The sequence below is a fragment of the Narcine bancroftii genome, chromosome 1, assembly GCF_036971445.1.
Source record: "Narcine bancroftii isolate sNarBan1 chromosome 1, sNarBan1.hap1, whole genome shotgun sequence".
NCBI lineage: Eukaryota > Metazoa > Chordata > Chondrichthyes > Torpediniformes > Narcinidae > Narcine > Narcine bancroftii.
Window position 1 is genome coordinate 484,749,736 of NC_091469.1, and position 19,078 is coordinate 484,768,813.

Genomic DNA, 19,078 nt, shown 5'->3' on the forward strand with positions numbered 1-19,078 from the left:
TTAACCCCACTGTGCACAAACATAAATGTGTGTGTGTAATTAAAGTCTCACTCTGAGGTCGATTTTAACACTTCAGCTTCATTTTAGTCTTAAATTTTCAATTCAGAAATAATTATAAAGTGCTTTTAAACATCATCAGGCCTCTTTAAACTAATGAATCTTTTGATGAGTTGTCCTTGAGATATTCTTTATGCAGAAGTGACCATCTTCTGGGCACATATATATCTCCCATGAAAGGGATAATATAAGTCTTGTCTTCCCAGGATCAAATCTTCTTCTTTTGAATGAAGACTTTTGGAATCTGTTTTCCAAATGATGAAACTGCCCTCTTTATCTTAAAGAGACAGTCAGAAGCAGGCTTCTCTTTTGAAATCTGCTTATTCTTTGTTCCCCTTTTGTTAGGAGAAACACATAGGCAGCTTTTCCCCTGTTTCTGGAAGAATTACTGCTGGCCAGTTCTGCATCTGAACAGAACCGCGAGTTTCCTTAAACTGACTTCTTTGTCTCTCATTTTGATATTTCTTGCATATCTCTCTATCACATGGTATGTAACATCATTTCTGTCTTTGAAGGTCATAAGGTCTTTTGACACGGATGTGCTAAAAGCATCAAAGTCCACTCATTCACAGAATCAAAGCAGTTAACTTTGTTGGATGGTTCCCTTCTGGTTCTGGGCTGTCTGCCCACATGGACACAAAATGGCTGCGTGTTTACATAAGTGTGTCTGAAATAACACCTATTGTTTTCAGTATCTCAAAATCTTAAATCCTTTCATCTTCAGATTCCAACTTCAATCAGCATCCATTATCGTCTCAAATTGGCATCTGTCTTCCATCTCAAAGAACCATATGTTTTAAAAATATTTAAAAATGTTTGGCCTGGAAGTCAGCCTGAAGAAAACTGAGGTCCTCCATCAGCCAGCTCCCCACCATGACTACCAGCCCCCCCACATCTCCATCGGGCACACAAAACTCAAAACGGTCAACCAGTTTACCTATCTCGGCTGCACCATTTCATCAGATGCAAGGATCGACAATGAGATAGACAACAGACTCGCCAAGGCAAATAGCGCCTTTGGAAGACTACACAAAAGAGTCTGGAAAAACAACCAACTGAAAAACCTCACAAAGATAAGCGTATACAGAGCCGTTGTCATACCCACACTCCTGTTCGGCTCCGAATCATGGGTCCTCTACCGGCACCACCTACGGCTCCTAGAACGCTTCCACCAGCGTTGTCTCCGCTCCATCCTCAACATCCATTGGAGCGCTTACACCCCTAACGTCGAAGTACTCGAGATGGCAGAGGTCGACAGCATCGAGTCCACGCTGCTGAAGATCCAGCTGCGCTGGATGGGTCACGTCTCCAGAATGGAGGACCATCGCCTTCCCAAGATCGTGTTATATGGCGAGCTCTCCATTGGCCACCGTGACAGAGGTGCACCAAAGAAAAGGTACAAGGACTGCCTAAAGAAATCTCTTGGTGCCTGCCACATTGACCACCGGCAGTGGGCTGATAACGCCTCAAACCGTGCATCTTGGCGCCTCACAGTTTGGCGGGCAGCAACCTCCTTTGAAGAAGACCGCAGAGCCCACCTCACTGACAAAAGGCAAAGGAGGAAAAACCCAACACCCAACCCCAACCAACCAATTTTCCCTTGCAACCGCTGCAATCGTGTCTGCCTGTCCCGCATCGGACTTGTCAGCCACAAACGAGCCTGCAGCTGACGTGGACTTTTTACCCCCTCCATAAATCTTCGTCCGCGAAGCCAAGCCAAAGAAGAAGACTAACGTGTTGCCTTTGTGGCCCTGTAACCACCCCAAACTAACTTATTAAACCATATCTAAATAAAATATAGTTTTAACATTAAACTAAGGATTACTATTAATAGATACACCTTATAGAGCAGGGGTCTCCAAAGTGGTTGATATTGACCTCTGCGGTGGGGGGGGGGGGAGTCGAAGGGGATACCCAAGATAACAATAAATGCTTGGGGGTCAAATAGAGGTCGATAAATCCCGTGAGGGGGGTGGGGTGTCTATTGAATTTTTGTGTTGGAAAGCAGGGGTGTATCTATAGAAAACAGTGGCTATGGCAATGGTGGCCAACCTCTCACAAGAGTTGGTCTTGGTGGTCACCATGTTGTATTTGGCTTCAGCCTCTTAATAAGTTGAGAGTGAACAGGAAAGGCAAGAGAGGGTGGATGGAGCGGAGAAGAAAGAGGAGTATGTTCTTTGTACTTTGGTGGCGGCGCCCCTCCCCCCCACCCCAGCCAGTGCTGCCACCCCCCACACCTGGGCAGCACCACCAACCACCACCCCGACATACAAAAAACAAAGAATGTCATGGGGGGATTCCATGCCTGGAGGACGATGGTCTAAAAAGATTGGGGGCCCTTCATATAGAGATTAGGAGCAAAGATAAATTGAATGTCCACACTCTTGGCTGATAGCTGATTCTAGAATGAGAGCTGCCAGATGAAGTGGGCACAATTATGATTTCAAAAGGATAAGGTTTCAGAAGGAAAAGGACCAAATGAAGGCAAATAGATTTAGCCCAATGCCAATTTAGTTGGCATAGATGAGTTGGGTCGAAGGGCCTATTCTGTTCTGATTGACTCTACACCAAACTCAGGATGGATTCATGCCAATTAGGGATTCTTAATGAAAGCAGCCTTTCATGCTACACTCAATGATATTAAAACATAATTTAATTGGGCAGAGAGACCACAAATTCAAAGGCTGCTGGTGGATTAACCCAATGGATTACATTACACAGCAAAGACACAGGCAACTTGGCATGCTAGCCTATCCAAGAAATTCTAAAACCTGCATATGTTGTTTCCCATCTACTTCCGTCAGTGGGTCCCTTCTCCCTTATGTACCTTGACTATTTCCCCTTGGATAAATCGCTGCTATTCACGTAGTCAGTTAGAAGAGATATTTAGGGGTTTTTAGATCGATGAAATTGTGGAACAATAAAAAGAGGAAGGAGTTTTAGGGCGGCACGGTTGCTGTAGCAGTTAGCGCAATGTCTTTACAGCACCAGCGATTGGGTCCTGGATTTGAATCCCACACTGTCTGTAAGGAGTTTGTATGTTGTCCCCATGTCTGCGAGGGTTTTCCCCAGTGGTTTCCTCCCACTGTTCAAAATGTACGGGAGGTGTGGGTTAATTAGGTGGCACAGATTTATGGGCTGAAATGGCCATCTAAATGTACATCTAAACATTAAAATTTAAAAATTTAAACAAATAGAATGGTTTGTTTTAATGATAAGGAATAGCAATGATTTGATATGAACAATAAAGCATCACTAAGGATGTAGTACTTTCAGGGTTTACCTCTCCTCATGGTCGTCAGCAGGAACACTGTAGATTACATTCAAGCCCTTTGGTTTAGCAATTAATTCCAGCAAAAGTGGTTCCTTCATATCCTCCACTGTGCACGAGACTGGAACACTGTTTAGCTCATCCTGAGAGGTAGCATCACAATCAATTGTGGAACAAAGTTAAATGGCTGTACCCTTCAAAGTTGTACCCTACAAAATCTACATAGGAGCAGAAATAGTAAACAGTCTGCCCCACTAGTTAATCATGAGCTGATCCATTTTCCCACTTAACCCCACTGCCTGGCTTTCACCCCATAAGCTTTGATGCCCTGGCTAATCAAGAACCTAACAATCTCTGTCTTAAATACACCCAATGACCCAGCCTCTGCAACCATACGTGGCAACAAATTCCACAGATTCACCACCCTCTGTTCTAAGCGTACACCCTTCAATCCTGAAGATGTGCCCTCTTGTCCAGGACTCTCCCACCACAGGAAACAACCTTTCAACATCTACTCTGTCCACACCTTTCAACATTCAAAATGTTTCAATGAGATTCTCCCTCATTCTCTTAAATTCCAAAGAATACAGGTCAAGAGCCATTAAATTGCCCTTTCATTCCTGGAATCATCCTTATGAACTTCCTTTAAACCCTCTCCAAGTCAGCAGATCCTTTCTTAAATGAGGAGCCCAAAACTGCTCACAATGCACCGTGAGGTCTCACCAGTGCCTTATAAAGCCTCAACATCCCTGCTCTTGTATACTTGGAATATGGGGTATAGTTTTGGACTCTGAGGAGAGTCCAGGACAAGAGGGCACAACTTCAGGATTGAAGGGCGCCCATTTAAAAGAGATGTGGAGGAATTCATTTAACCAGAGAGTGGTGAACCTCTAGAACTTGCTGCCAATGGGTGGCTTTGGAGGCCAAGTTGTTGGGTGTATTTAAGGCAGAGATTGATAGGTATTTGAAGAGTCAGGATATCAAAGATTATGGGGAGAAGGCAGGGGAGTGGGGCTGAGTGGGAGAACGGATCAACTCATGATGGAATTGCACATCAATTCCATCATGAGATTGGATTGTAAGAATACATTGTAAGAATTCCATCATAAGATTGGATTGTAAGAATACATCAGATTGTAAGAACAAAGCAAGGAAACCTTGAGGGTCAATAGGGAATTAGCTGCTCCCAGTAACTCCTCTCCTTATATTCACAGTAATCATTATGCCTTGCACTGTTTAATTGTTCTCTTTAACACTATACCCTGCACTTTTGTCTTATGTGAAACTATACCTTGTATTTTTGCTTTAAGAGGCATTCTCAACGGAGGGGGGCTGTATGCCCCCCCTCCCCCACTTGGGGGCCACATCATATTTAAGGGTTTTTTATGTAGTTGAAGAAACCAACTAAAGATGACTGTTTCACAGAGACGGAGACCTATAAACTTTATTCAGAGTTCTAAGAAGGCCATAGCCAAAAACAATGTTGAGACTGGCTGTCTTAGATAGACACATGGATATACAGGGAATAAAGTTATATGCAAACAGCATTTAGTTTAATTTGGGCATCATGTTCTGCAGAGATATGTGGACCAAAGGGCTTGCTCCTGTCCTATGTTCTCTGTGCTCTAAGAACACCTTGTAACAATAATTATGCTGTTACCCGATACAGGACTCATGCAATAAAAAAAAGTTAAGTTGACAGTACTTGCTGCTGTGAAGACTCACTGCATTGAAAACTGTTAATTCCACGCTCACTGCTGCTTCTTCATTTGGGCCCAACGTGAAGCTTGCTGGGGTGATCTTGACCTGGCATTGATGTGCACGACTTTTGTGCACCTTATTAACAAAGAGGGAGACACATTTATATATTTTTTATTCTGATTATTTTATGAGATCATTGTGTGCTTTCATGCATGCACCATGGTCTGGAGAGAGACACTGTTTTGTCAGGTTGTATATGTACAATCAGATGATGATAAACTTGAACATGATTAGATGTCAGACCTTACAACCTTCTCACATCATGATTCAACAGATTCTCTTCTTGTGAAGAAATCTCTTCCAGAGATCTGAATATTTCATTTTGAGGTACATTTGATCAAGGTACTTTCTAATTCACACATTGCTATCAGCAAGCTTGCGCAAAGGTTATGACCATATCTTAATGAAAGAGAGTACATTTGCAAGGTAGTTGAGACTTGTGGGGCCTCACAACCTATATATATTTGCCCACCTGGTCTTCCCATAGTTGCAGGAATAATTTGCTTCCACCTAGATTGGCCCAAAACAATACAGCACTTGGTAGACAATATTTACACCTCACTGAAGCACACGTGGATGGCATCTGGAAGTTAATGTAAATCAAAAATACTCTAGATACTTTAAAACTGAAATTAAACCAGAAAATATGAGGAAAAAACTTCACAGGACATGCAGCATCTATGGGTAGAAATGTTCAGTGAACATTTTGGTTGAGATCCCTTATAGAGACTGAAGTGAAAGGGGGAATGTGATAATTGCTTCCATGAAATGGGGAAAGAAGCTGGGGAGGAGCCAAGATGGGGAGAGGTGGAGAGACAAGGAAAGGGAGAGACCACAGGCTATGCGGGGCGGGGGGGTAAAGATAGTTAGAGAGAAATGAAAGAAGAGATGGAAATAGTGGAACTAGATGGGGTTGGGGTTACCTAAAATGAAAGAAATTGATGCTCATGCCATTAGATTTAAGGCTGCCCAGTGGCACGTGATGTGATTTTCCTCACGTTTACATTTAGCCTCAACCTGGCAATGGAGGAGGCCAAGGACTGGGAATGGTTGAGGGAGTTGAAGTGACTGATCACGTGAAGTTCAAGGTTAGACACACAAATAGTGTGTAGGTATTCAGAGAAGTGGTCACCTGGCTTTGGTTTCATGGATGTAGAGGAGGACACATAGAAACATAGAAGATAGGAGCAGGAGTAGGTCATTCGACCCTTCGAGCCTGCTCCGCCATTCAACGAGATCATGGCTGATCTTAAAGTTCAGTGCCCCGTCCCCGCCTTCTCTCCGTAACCTTTAATACCCTTATACTGAAGAAATAGATCAAATTCCCTCTTAAATATATTTCATGAACCTGCCTCTACTGCCCTCTGTGGCAATGAATTCCACAGATTCACCAACCTCTGGGTCAAGAAATTCCTCCTCATCTCGGTCCTAAATGGTTTGCCTATTATCCTCAAACCATGGCCCCGGGTTCTGGATTTTCCCATCCTTGGAAACATCCCATCTGCATCCATTCTGTCCAGTCCTGCCAGAATTTTATATGTCTCTATGAGATCCCCTCTCAATCTTCTAATCAGGACACATTGTCCTGCAGCATCCATGGGAGGTAAAGATATATAACCAATGTTCAGGCTTGAGGCCTTCTTCAATGTATGAGCAAAAAGCAGGCAAGCACCTGAATAAAAAGGCTGAGGGAGGATGGAAAAAAGGGCAGAGGGTGGAGCACAGGAGAATCTGCCATAATTGGACATGGATAGGTCAGGAGAGGAAATGTGAGAATTGATTGGGGGATGGAGGTATGTAGAGCTGGAGAAAAGGAGTCAGAGGGAGAGGGGGGGAGAGAGAGAGAGCACACTAGAAGAAAGATATAGATAGGGGAAGGAGAAAGACAAGGGGGAGGGGGTGCTAACGGAAATCGGAGAAGCTGATGTGAATGCCATCAGGTTGGAGAGTGCCCATCCAGATGGTAGTGTGAGAGAACATCGACAGACATGTTGGCATGGGAATAGGACAGGGAATTGAAATGCTTGGCCACTAAGAGATCTCCACTATTCCAGGAGACAGAGCGAAGGTGCTCAACAAAGCAATCTTCCAGTCTCTCTGACGTAGAGAAGACCACAGTGGGTGCACTGGATGCATTATATGACAGCTGCAGATTCACAAGTGAAGTGTTTCATTTGGAGGAACTGTTTGGGGTGCTAAGTAGTGATGAAGGAGGAGGTGTGGGCACACGTGTAGCAGTTCATGCAATCACAGGGGTAAGTAACAAGTGGACAAGGGAGTCACAGAGGGAGTGGTCTGTGTGGAAGGTGGAGTGGAGAATATGTGATTGGTGGTGGGATCACACAGTAGTTGACGGAAGCAGTAGATAAGGTTGGATGATGTATCATGAAAAGCTTTGCCTTACTTGGAAGATCTGTTTATGGCCCTGGATGGACTAATGTGGCAGCAAGAATCAGATTAGAAAACCTTTAAAAGTTGGTAGATGTGACAGGCTGGTTACTTCACATGTTACAAAGGTGTTGATTATAATGCACAGAAATCAGGTGTTCCTTCGACTCACCTCACCCCAGGAGCATTTTGCAGGGATTAGCGTTTGGTTAAACAGTCTTGTCATCTCTCTTGCTGGGACACCGACGTAGATCTCATTGAAAACAATGGTACAACTCAGCAGGCAGACCCGCACCTCCTGGACCTCAGCCTGCACTGCAATGTGACTAGAGAGAGGCACAAATTATCAGATATTCATCCTGCTGAGGACTGTGCTCATGGACTGCTCTTTGAACCAAGTGTTAGCCTGAGGAAGGTCCACATTTCTCTACAGGAGGTTAATTAAAAGAATGATGGATTCTCTCCAATGTCACTTCCAACACTCATCCCTCAAACAACCCCCTCTAAAAAACGATTATCTGCTCATTACCTCGTAGAACCTTGGTGCACTCAAACATACTGAACTCTATTGGGACATCCAATGCTCTTAATATAGGACTGAATATGTGTGCAAAATTGTTATAGATTTGTGCCGTCTGATAATCAATATGTGAACCTTCCCAACATTATTGTAAAGACAGGAATAATTTACTTCTCTCTGATAATCAATCAGCTTTTTGAAACATTTTGAATGTTGAAAGGCATAAACAGAGTAGATGCAGAAAGGTTGTTTCCCACAGTGGGAAAGACAAGAGGGCATTACTTCAGAATTGAAGAGCGTGTGCTAAGAACAGAGATGTGTAGGAATTTTTTAAAGCCAGAGGCAGTTGTAGAAGCCGGGTCATTGCGTGTATTGAAGGCAGAGATTGATAGGTTCTTGATTAGCCAGGACATCAAAGGTTATGGGGAGAAGACTGGGCAGAGGGGCAGAGTGGGCGAATGGATCAGCTCATTGGGCTGAATGGCTCATTTCTAATCCTATGTGTAATGGCCTAAAAATAACACATCCAATGTAGTGATTATCTGGTTGTAAAAGTTTCACTGTTACATTGTGCCTTAAATGTGTCAACACTCTTTCTTGAGGTGATTTGGAAAAGTGGAGATTTAATTTTAGGAGAGGCTTTAATTGAGTAATGAGATAAACTATTTCTATTGGTGAACAAGTCAGTAACCAGAGGACATGGAATTAAATAGTTTCATGGGGGGGGGGGAAGAGAAAGAGTATGTTATTCTAATACAGAATAATGTCATTTGGAATCCACCATCTCGATTTAGTCATGGATTCCTGGATAAATGCTGAAAAAGGAAAAAAAAAATTATGGACAATGGAGAAAGAACAGGAAAGTGGGATGAATGGGCAGCACTGTCAAACTGGTGCCAAGTTGGTGGTCTTCTGAGCTGTATGATTGGCGATCACAGTGAAGACCGCATTGAGTATCTGGAGAGGATGTGACATGGGAAAGACCACTAACATGACAACAGAAAACAAAAAAAGTGGGGCAGAAAGAGAATAGAGCAGCATGGGGACGACAGGATACAACAGTGGTGCTTGATCCCAATAGTTGTCTGAAGCGACATGCAATTGTCAGCAACTTGGACAACATTCAGGCTACGAAATCCTGGAGAGACCAGGTCAGTCCTCTCAGCTGGAGGGGATAATGCGATTGTTGAGTTTGCCTTGTTTACCTTGTATTCCCATTTTCCACATTCAGTTCCAGAACTGTCTTCAGGCTTTGGCACTTCGTCGGCATGAACAGAACATTTAGACTGTAGTCAGACAGCGGTGCTAGCACGCCCACAGAGGGTTCAAAGGTAAATTGTGAGGCCTGCAATCAGACAGTGGTGGCTATCACACTTCCTTTACACCTGCTCATTTGTGTAAACAAACTTAATGACCGTGTTGGTCAAAGAAAAGTAATAGTTCCTTGCTGATATTGTCATTTTTGACCACAAATTACAATGAAAAGGTAACACTAGACAACATTTTATTTTCCCAGAAGTTTTGCTTCCTGAAATTAAATTGGATATTATGACAGACTGAACACAAAGATAATTTCAGATTTGCTGAATCACATAGGAAGTTGGAGAAACATGAGATTAAACATTACTGAATTCAGCCTGTTTAACCACATAATGACGCTGACACCTTGCATTAGTTCAACTGACCTAAAAATGTTTTGCCACTGATTTTCGTTAGTTCTCAGCATCTAATGGATTCCAGCAGTGATGGATTCCAGTTTCCCTGATACCACTTTTCCATGGTCACAATGTCCTGGTGAAACCTCTCACCATGTTTTCCATTGACTGCACCAAGATCAGCAGGGAAGAAGTCCAAGTGCAAACGCAGAAAATGAATTTTCAATGACATGCTGCTCTTCATGGTTTTGTCTGCTTGAAGTAGACTTAAAATATGACAGGAAATCACAAAAATAGGTTGTATCTAAAAAAAATTACGTGATTGGAAATTTTAAGGTGAGTTTCATGATCACCAGCCCAAAATCCATAAAATTCACCTAAAATTGTTCAGAAAGCAACATCTTCATTGTCCAGAATAATCAACCATTGAGTGATAATAAAATCAGGAAATGGTGGATATAGTCTGTAGGCCAGCACTTAAGGCAGTACAGTTGATATATCAGTTAGTGCAACGCTTTTACAGCACCAGTAACCCAGGCTTGAATTTGCTGCAGTCCGTAAGGAGTTTGTACCTTCTCCTCACGTCCCCGTGGGTTTCCCCCGACATTCCAAAAGTGTACAGAGTTAATCAATTGATTGGTCACATGTTGTAATTGGGCGGCATGGGCTTGTGGGCCGGAAGAGCCTGTAACCGTAAAATGTAAAAAGGTCAGGTTGCACTTTTGGGAAGATGACGTGACCTGATCTGCTGAGTATTGCACCACTTCCTTTACTTATTTTAGATTTCTAGCATTTACAGATTTTTTAAAAACTTTGATCATTTAGTGATGTTATTTGATGTATGAATATTGCCCAGCAACATTGAAATGAACTTAAAGTGGATCTTTCAGACACACTGACAGAGTACACTGCACCATCGGGAAAGTGGGATTCAGCCTGGATTGTTTGTTCCAGCCTGCAATTCTGACTCAATGAGTAAGCCATGCTGTGTGGGCTATGTGAAAGCCAGTGCACATCGAACATCAATGTACATTATTGACAGCCTCATGCTCTTCAGTCTCAGGCATCACTGCTGTACGTATGATTTCCCCAAGTGAAATTTCAGAATGATTCTGTCTCCTTACTTAATTTATATTTGCATTCCCGACCATATCAACTTCATACAAGTCCATCTATTTTTGTTTTTAAATATCCAGGGAACCCTTTTTTGTTTTTCCACATGCTGGGTTTCATTTATTGACTTTTATTGCAATCCCAAGGGGCACTGGGCAATACTAATGGTGACTCTTTGTCTGCTTTATGGCAGGCAAAATAAAATTTGACGTTGTAGCGGCCTGTCCTTGGGCAGACACAGGACATGGCCTTCGAACGTGGCGACCGGCAAAGCATTGTGCAGGCTGAAGCATCTGTGTCTATAGGCCGCTGGCAGAGCGATGAAACTGGCCAATCACTGCTGGTGGATCACAGGGGGCCCAAATGGGGCCCGGGCATCTGAGATAACCAATTGGCAGCTGGCCCACTAAAGCCACACCCCAGTGGTGATGCGGCCGAGCTGACTATAAAAGGGAGATCTGCCACTGAATAAACTCAACGTCGAATACACTCTACTGGTGTGCATGTATTTCTTCTCCTGTGGATTTGAGCTACAGCCTTAGGGCTATAACCGAGAGCACTGTAGCAACCTTGCTACAGTGGTGACCCCAACTGGTCCAAACGGGACTTTGGACATGAAGATGGAAGAACAATTGCGGCTTCCAGACGTCGCAACCACGGGTATGGCTCCAGCAAGCTGAGGCGCAGTTCGATGACATACACCCTCAATCAGCCTGCATCATCAACTTCCTCCAGCAGCCCCTGGAACGAGGAAGGTATGTGGCCATCAAAGAGCTGTTAACCTGCACTTTTGGGTTCTCAAAGCACAAGTGCGTTGCCCAACTGTTGCATATCGATGGTTGGGGACAGGGCCACTTCTGCCCTCATGAGCAACATGCTCGCTCTCAATAATGGCCAGACCTCCTGCCCGCTGTTCCAGCAGATCTTCCTAGAGAGGCTGGCCAAGGACACCTGGCTGCTCATCATGGAGGAAGACTGCCTGAGCAGACCTGCTATTGGTGGCGAAGAGGGATGCCTGCGCTTCACTCAAGCAGGTGACAGCACTGTGTCAACAGTGCCTGGCCAGGAAGAACCACCAACCGATTGTCCGACCACCTGAATGCCACACCCCACCAGTGAGCAATACTGTTTCTATCACCAATAGTGGGGTTCTGAGGCCCACTGATGCTGCTCCCTCTGCGTGTTCCAGGGAAACGCCCAGGCCGGCCATCATTAAGGGGTGTGATGACTGGCCAATTGTCTAGCCTGCTACACATTCAAGTCTCCCTGCTGGGCCAACGTTTCTTGGTGGACACTGGGGCACAATACAGTGTCATTCCCCTGACCAGCCTGGAGACCCTCTGTAGCAAAGCGGCAAACAGCTCCAACATCTAAACATTTGGCACATGCATCATCCCCCTATGCTTCAGGGACAGGCAATTCATTTGGAAGTTTAAGGTGGTGGCCATGCAACAACCATTACTGGGTGCAGATTTTCTGCAGGCCAACTCAATCCTGGTGGATATCAAAGGGCGCTGGCTGGTGGAAGCCCAGACATTTCAGTCACTCTTGCTCAAGGGCATTGGACTCACCAGTCCCCACCTGCACTCAGTGAGTACTGCCGATAACGAATTCGCTTGGGTTCTAGCAGAATTCCCCTCCATCACCATGCCTCACTTCCATTCGGCAGAACCCAAACATTAGGTTAGACACCAAATTGTTACAGAGGGCCCTCCCCTCCATTTCAGGGTGTGGCATCTCCCCCCTGAGAAACTCAACCTAGCCAGGGACAAGTTCAAAAAGATGGAGGAACTCTGCATTGAGCAGTGCTCTGATAGTCTTTGGGCCTCCCCTCTGCACATGGTCCCCAAGGCAGCAGGTGGTTGGAGGCCGTGCGGAGACTATTGCCGCCTCAACGAGGCCACCATATTGGACAGCTATCCCATGCCCATATCCAAGACTTTACAGCTAACCTGCAAGGTGCACAGATATTCTCAAAGGTGGACCTCATTAGGGGCTATCACCAGATCTCGGTATACCCCGAAGACATTCCAAAAACCGCCATCATAATCCCCTTTGGATTGTTTGAATTTCTCCACATGCCCCTTGGGGGATCCAGTTTCCTCCCACCATTCAAAACGTACTGGGGGTGTCGGTTAATGGTGTGTAATTTTTAGGGGGCACAGATTTGTGGCCCAAAATGGCCTGCTACCATGCTGTAGGTCTAAATTAAATTAAATTAAAAATGAAATTTTCTTTATTATTACAGGACAATAAAGCAATCTTGAATCTTGAGATAAAGATTTTCTAAAGATCAGAACCATTATTGGTTGAGATTTGTTTTTTTTAGAAAGAATTAGTAGAGGTTTACAGCATATGATCAGGCCTTTTGGACCAACTCATCCATGCCGTACAAGTTGCCTACCTGAGCTAGTCCTATTTTGTTGAGTTTGGTCCATATCGCTCCAAACTTTCCTCTCCGTGCACTTGTCTGAATATCTTTTAAATGTTGTAATTGTACCTGTACCACTCCCTCTGGCAACTATACCAACCACCCACTGTGTGGAAAAAGTTATCCACCAGGTCCGATTAAATCTTACCTTTATCATCTTAAATTTATCATCCAGATTTAGATTCCTGCAAAGCCCTGCCTGCCTTCCTCTCCTTATAACAAGCCCACCAGTCCTCTTAACATACTGGTGAATCTCTTCTGCACCCTTTCTAGCTGAATGACATCTTTCCTATAGCTAGTTGAGGATCTGTAAACTATCAGAAACTATCAAGCAATATTTCCAAGTTAAAATGATTTGTGACTTGAAAAGGTATCCATGAGTCTGTTGACCTTATCCTTCCTGAAGGTAGAATTTTGGTAGATGGTTTAGATTTATTGTCAGAGTATATATATGGCATTCACATACAATCCTGAGATTCCTTTTTCCTGCAGACATGACAGAATTAACGCTAATTGGTTGTGCAAAAAATACACTAGACACAGCGTGAACACGTAAACAATCAAAAGAACTGATGGTGGAGGGGTCGCAGCTGTTCCTGAACCTGGTGGTGTGAGTCTTGTGGCACCTGTACCTCTTTCCTGATGGAAGCAGTGAGAACAGATCATGTGCTGGGTGGTGTGGGTCTTTGATAATTGCTGCTGCCCTCCGATGGCAGTGTTTTCTGTCGATGTACTCAATAGTGGGGAGGGATTTGCCTGTAATGTTCTGGACCGTATCCACCACCTTTTGGAGGGCTTTATGTTCAGGGGTACTGGTGTTCCCATACCAGACCATGATGCATCCGGTCAGCATACTTTCCACCACACATCTGTAGAGGTTTTCCAAGGTTTCTGATGCAAACTCATGAGGAAGTAGAGGCGCTGATGTGCTTTCTTCACGACGCCATTGGTGTGTTGGGTCCAGGAAAGATCCTCCGAGATAGTGACTCCCAAGAACCTAAATGTGCTCACCCTCTCCACCTCTGATCCCCCAATGATCACTGGATTGCTTACCCCTGGTTTTCCCTTCCTGAAATCTACAATCAGCTCCTTAGTTTTGGTGACATTGTTGTTGGTAAACCATTCAGCCACGTTTTCAATCTCCATCCTGTACGCTGACTTGTCCCCTTCCTTTATGCCACCCACTACTGTCGTGTCGTCGGCAAATTTGTAGATGGTGTTAAGGTTGTACCGAGCTACACAATCATAGGTGTGAAGTGAGTGGAGCAGGGGGCTAAGAATGTAGCCCTGTGGTGCTCTGGTACTGAAGGAGATTGTGAAGGAGAAGTTCTTACCAATCCTACTGATTGTGGTCTGGAGGTGAAGAAATCCAGGATCCAATTACACAGCGAGGTGTCAACTCCCAGGTCTTTGGAGTTTGGTGATCAGTTTTGAGGGGATGATGGTGTTAAATGCCAAACTGTAGTTTATAAAGAGCATCTTGATGTCTGCATCTTTACTGTCCCGATGTTCCAGGGATTTGTGTAGGTCCAGTGAGATGGCATCCGCCATAGACCTGTTACCGCAATAAGTGAACTGGACTGGATCCACGTCACCGCTCAGACAGGAGCTGATCTGCTCCATCACCACCCTTTCAAAACACCTCATCACTGTTGATGTAAGTGCAACTGGCCGATAGTTGTTACGGCAGGTTACTGCCCTCTTCTTAATTGACGCCTGTTTGAAACAGGTGGGAGCCAGGCTCTGCTATAGTTAGATATTAAAGATATCCATGAATACCTTGGTAAGTTGGTCAGCACAGATCGGTCTGGGCTGATTGCTTTCCTTGGATTCATTCTCCTGAAGGCAGCACATACAACATCCTCAGATATGGGCAGGGTGGGATGTCAGGGGATGTGGGGGTGCAGAGGAGTGGTTCTTCACTGTTATTGTATTCAAATCTGTGGGTAGAAGGCTGTTGAGTTCCTCTGGCAGAGTTGTTGCAATGTAACAGATCCTACAATGGAAGGGAGGGGGATGCCTACAGCAAAGTTTGTGTTCGAGTTTTTGAGATTAATTATACTCTATTTTATATTTTAGTGCATGAAGTGAGGACAAAAAGTAAATCTCTCAAGTTCCAAAACTGACTTTACCTCTTCTCCGCGCTCCTTCAGGCATGTCAGACTCTCCTGCAAATGCCACGAAGCCGACAGCTGGCATGTGTTCTTGATGTGCAGGCTGCGAGTGGCTCTGGTTCCAAACTTTACCAGGCAGAAATCCAAAGATGGAAGGTCTATATAAACCTGGGGACCCTGGAAAAAAAAACCAATCTCCATTACACACCGATGGCTCGGTTGTGGAGAGAGTGGAGACCACAATGTTCCTTGGTGTGCATATAAAGGATAACCTATCCTGAACCTACTACACCTCCTCATTAGTAAGGAAGACGCAGCAGAGCTTACACCTCCTAAGGAAATTGAGGAAGGCAAGACTACCAGCCCCCATCTTGACAACATTTTAAAGGAACACTATTGAGAGGGTCCTGACTGGCTGCATCATTGTGTGGGATAAGTATATGGACAAGAGAGGTGTGGAGGGTGCGGGTCAATAGGATGAGGTGGGAGAAGGTGTTCAGCATGGACTAGAAGGGTCGAACTGGCAAGCTCTGTGCTGTAATTGTTATCTGGTGTGGGATGGTAGCTGCAAAGTATCAGACCAGAAGTCAATACAGAGGATCATAAACACAGTTGAGAAGATCACCGGGGTCTCCCTTTCTCTACTGATGGCATTTACTGGAAGCGGTGCTTAAAAAAAAAGGGCTCAATGAATTATTGAGGATCCTTTTATCTTTGACCCACTACTATCAAGGAGGAGGGACAGGAGCATCAAAAATCAGGACTGCCAGTCTCGGAAATAGCTTTCTCCCGCAGGCTGTGAGTTGATGAACAGTATCCTGTAACCGATTAAATCATCCCAAAATATATTGATTTTAAATTATGTGATTCTGATGTGCTGTGTATTGTGTGTGTATGTGTGTGTGCATTGTTGTCCAGAGAAACACTGTTTCGCCTGGTTGTCTACGTACAGTCAGATGATAATAAACTTGAATTGAATAAAAGCATTTGTAATATAGGCACGATAAAGGTGAGAATGAAAGACCTGCAGACTGGGTGGGTTAATTTCCCCGAATGTGCAGGTGAGCGATCGAATCCTGAAGTGGGGGGGAGGTATGAAGGGGGCAGGGAGATGTTGTGAATGTTGGAATAATAAAATTGGTCAGTGTAGGATGAGTGTAAACAGATACTTTAATGGTCAGCATGTACTCAGTGGGCTAAAACAGTTTATATGAGTTTATTGTCATACACAGAAACACAACGTACCGATCCACTGAAATTCTCACTTGCTGCAGCCACACAGGGATGTCAGATACACCAAAGTAAATAATATAAATTAAATAATGGACAAAAAAATGAGATAATAAATATAAAATGATAAATAAATTAACATTCACAGATGCCATTAGTGCATCAAAAAAGTGAAAGAACATAGAACATTACAGCACATTGTGGGCCCTTCTGTCCACAAATATGTGCCAACATATATAAACCTTTTACGGCATCAATCTAACCCTTCCCAACCTCACAGTCATCACTCTCTATTTTTCTTATATCTATGTAAGAGTCTCAGTGTCTTTTGAATGTCCTTATTGTACCAGCCTCCATCACCATCCCCACAATACAATACAGGCACCCACCACTCTTGTGTTTAAAAAAAATTATGTCTGACGTCTCCCTTAAACTTTCTTCTCTTTACCTTAAGCAAATGCCCTCCGGCATTGGCCATTGCTGGCCTGGGAAAAGTGTCCACCCCGTCTATGCCTCTCATATTAGGTCGCCTCTCCTCCTCCACTGCTCTAAAGGGAAAATCCTAGCTTGTCAACCTTATAACTCGATACTTTATAACATACTAACCACAAACTTTGCCTCCACATAAAGGATAACAGGCTCTTCATGATGCCTGATGTGACACTGCAGACGGAAGGCCATTTTCTCAGGCTTAACCCCGGTGATCAATAGTTCCAAGTCATAGTAATAATTAGCCTCTTTTAAAAACACAGAAAACACCAGGTCAGACTGTTTAAAGACGGTCATAAGCTCATTAAAAATTAATGAAAAATGAACAAGATATATAAAAAAATAAATTTGCAAAGATATTAAAGATCGAGACAAAAAATGGAGGCACACAAGGTTACCAAATCATTAATATGACTGGCTGTCAACTAGAATATGATCCTTGGATTCCGACTCTGCTTTTTGCCAATCAGCAAATGCTCTACCCATGCTTCTTGTTATACCATGGGTCCTTATCTTGTTAAGTACCCTCATCTGTGGCACCTTGTCAAAAGCCTTCTGAAAATCTAAATACACAAATCCACTGCATCTCCTTTATCTCTTCAGCTACTTCTTCCAGAACCCAAGGGTGAAATCCATCTGGTCAGGGAGACCTATCCACCTTTAGACCATTCAGCTTTCTGAGCACCTTCTCTCTTGAAATAGTAACTACACTCATTTCCCTTCCCTGAAACCCTTCGACCACCGGCACACTGCTAATGTCTTCTACAGTGAAGACTGAAGCAAAATACCCACTTAGTTCCTCATTATTATTTGTGCAGTGTCATTTTCTCGTGGTCCTATATCACTCCCACCTCTCTTTAACTCTTTAAATACTTGAAGACGCTTTTGCCTCTCGATATTATTTACTAGCTTACTTTTGTACTTACTTAATCTTTTCCCTCCTGAGTTTTTTTAGTTACCTTCTGCAAGTTTTTAAAAACTTCCCAATCTTCTATCTTCCCACTAATTTTTGCTTCCTGTATGCCCTCTATTTCTATATCTTATGGTCTTACAAGTCATGGTAGAAGCAGGGATAAACCTTGCGCATTATTTGCAGATATCAACTTGTGAGAACATTTGGTAGGTTTGAGGCAGGAGAGCACTGGAGCAGGTACAGCCACGGTGCCACAAATCCTACTTCAATCAGGCACTGCCTGTGTGGAGTTTGTACATTCTTCAGAATCAGAATGATGGCAAAGGGGAAGAGGCTGGCCCAGTGCTGCTGAGTGCTTGTCTTTTAGCCCCTGTACCTTTTTCTTGACGGTAGCAGAGTGAAGAGGGCAAGGCCTTTGTGGTGGGGGTCTTTGAGGATAGAGGCTGCTTTTTAAAAACACTGCCTCATGAAGGTATCCTCGATGGAGTGAAGTTTGGTGATATGATGACGCAGGCCACGTTAACAACTGTTACGTGCCCAGAGGACCCCAAAACCCAGCAGCAATAGATATTCACCAAGACAAATGGTTACTTAAACAAAAGTTGATTTTAATTATCTTTAAACATGAAAACAGAATCACACCTTAACTTATCACTGTTAACTTTCTTTACCCAACTTAACCCCCTTCTAATTCTAAGTGCATGTGTATGTAATATGTGTGTAAGTTTAGAAAAGTTATTTGGTTCACAGTCCAATCTCACTTCTCATTCCTCCAAGTTCACTGGTTGCAGGCAATTCTTATACTGTGTACAGATTTTAATATGTATAAAGTTTACCAGGCTTTGGTGCTCAAAAGGTAAATGATTACTGCTTAGGAAGGTTCTTGCCGGTTTTCAGAGAGATGTGTTGTTCCAGGACAGCTACAACTGATTTACTTCTTATCAGTCACCTCAGTGTCTTGTTTTTTTTTTTTTTTTAATTTTTATTTTTCACACCATAAATCACATTAGCCATGATATACACTATTTCTTTTTCACACATATACAGTGACTTTTTCTCCCCCCCCTCCCTCCTCCCAAGCCACCCCCCCACCCCCCCTCTCATCCATTTTAGGTATACAATCTAGATTGCATTAA

At 43.7% G+C, this 19,078-nt stretch overlaps 1 protein-coding gene across 3 annotated transcripts in view; it reads right to left on the reverse strand.

The window, feature by feature from the left end:
* dlec1 (DLEC1 cilia and flagella associated protein) overlaps positions 1-19,078 on the reverse strand; it is a 191,340-nt gene that overhangs the window by 57,004 nt on the left and 115,258 nt on the right. For 2 of the 3 annotated variants that reach the window (XM_069914926.1, XM_069914927.1), the window contains 6 exons: positions 17,147-17,277; positions 15,329-15,487; positions 9,203-9,342; positions 7,650-7,803; positions 5,054-5,164; positions 3,341-3,471 (listed from right to left, as the gene is read on the reverse strand). In XM_069914926.1, coding sequence (XP_069771027.1) covers positions 3,341-3,471; positions 5,054-5,164; positions 7,650-7,803; positions 9,203-9,342; positions 15,329-15,487; positions 17,147-17,277 — 826 coding nt within the window. The remainder of the gene's footprint in view (positions 1-3,340; positions 3,472-5,053; positions 5,165-7,649; positions 7,804-9,202; positions 9,343-15,328; positions 15,488-17,146; positions 17,278-19,078) is intronic. The other variant, XM_069914929.1, reaches the window with a different exon arrangement.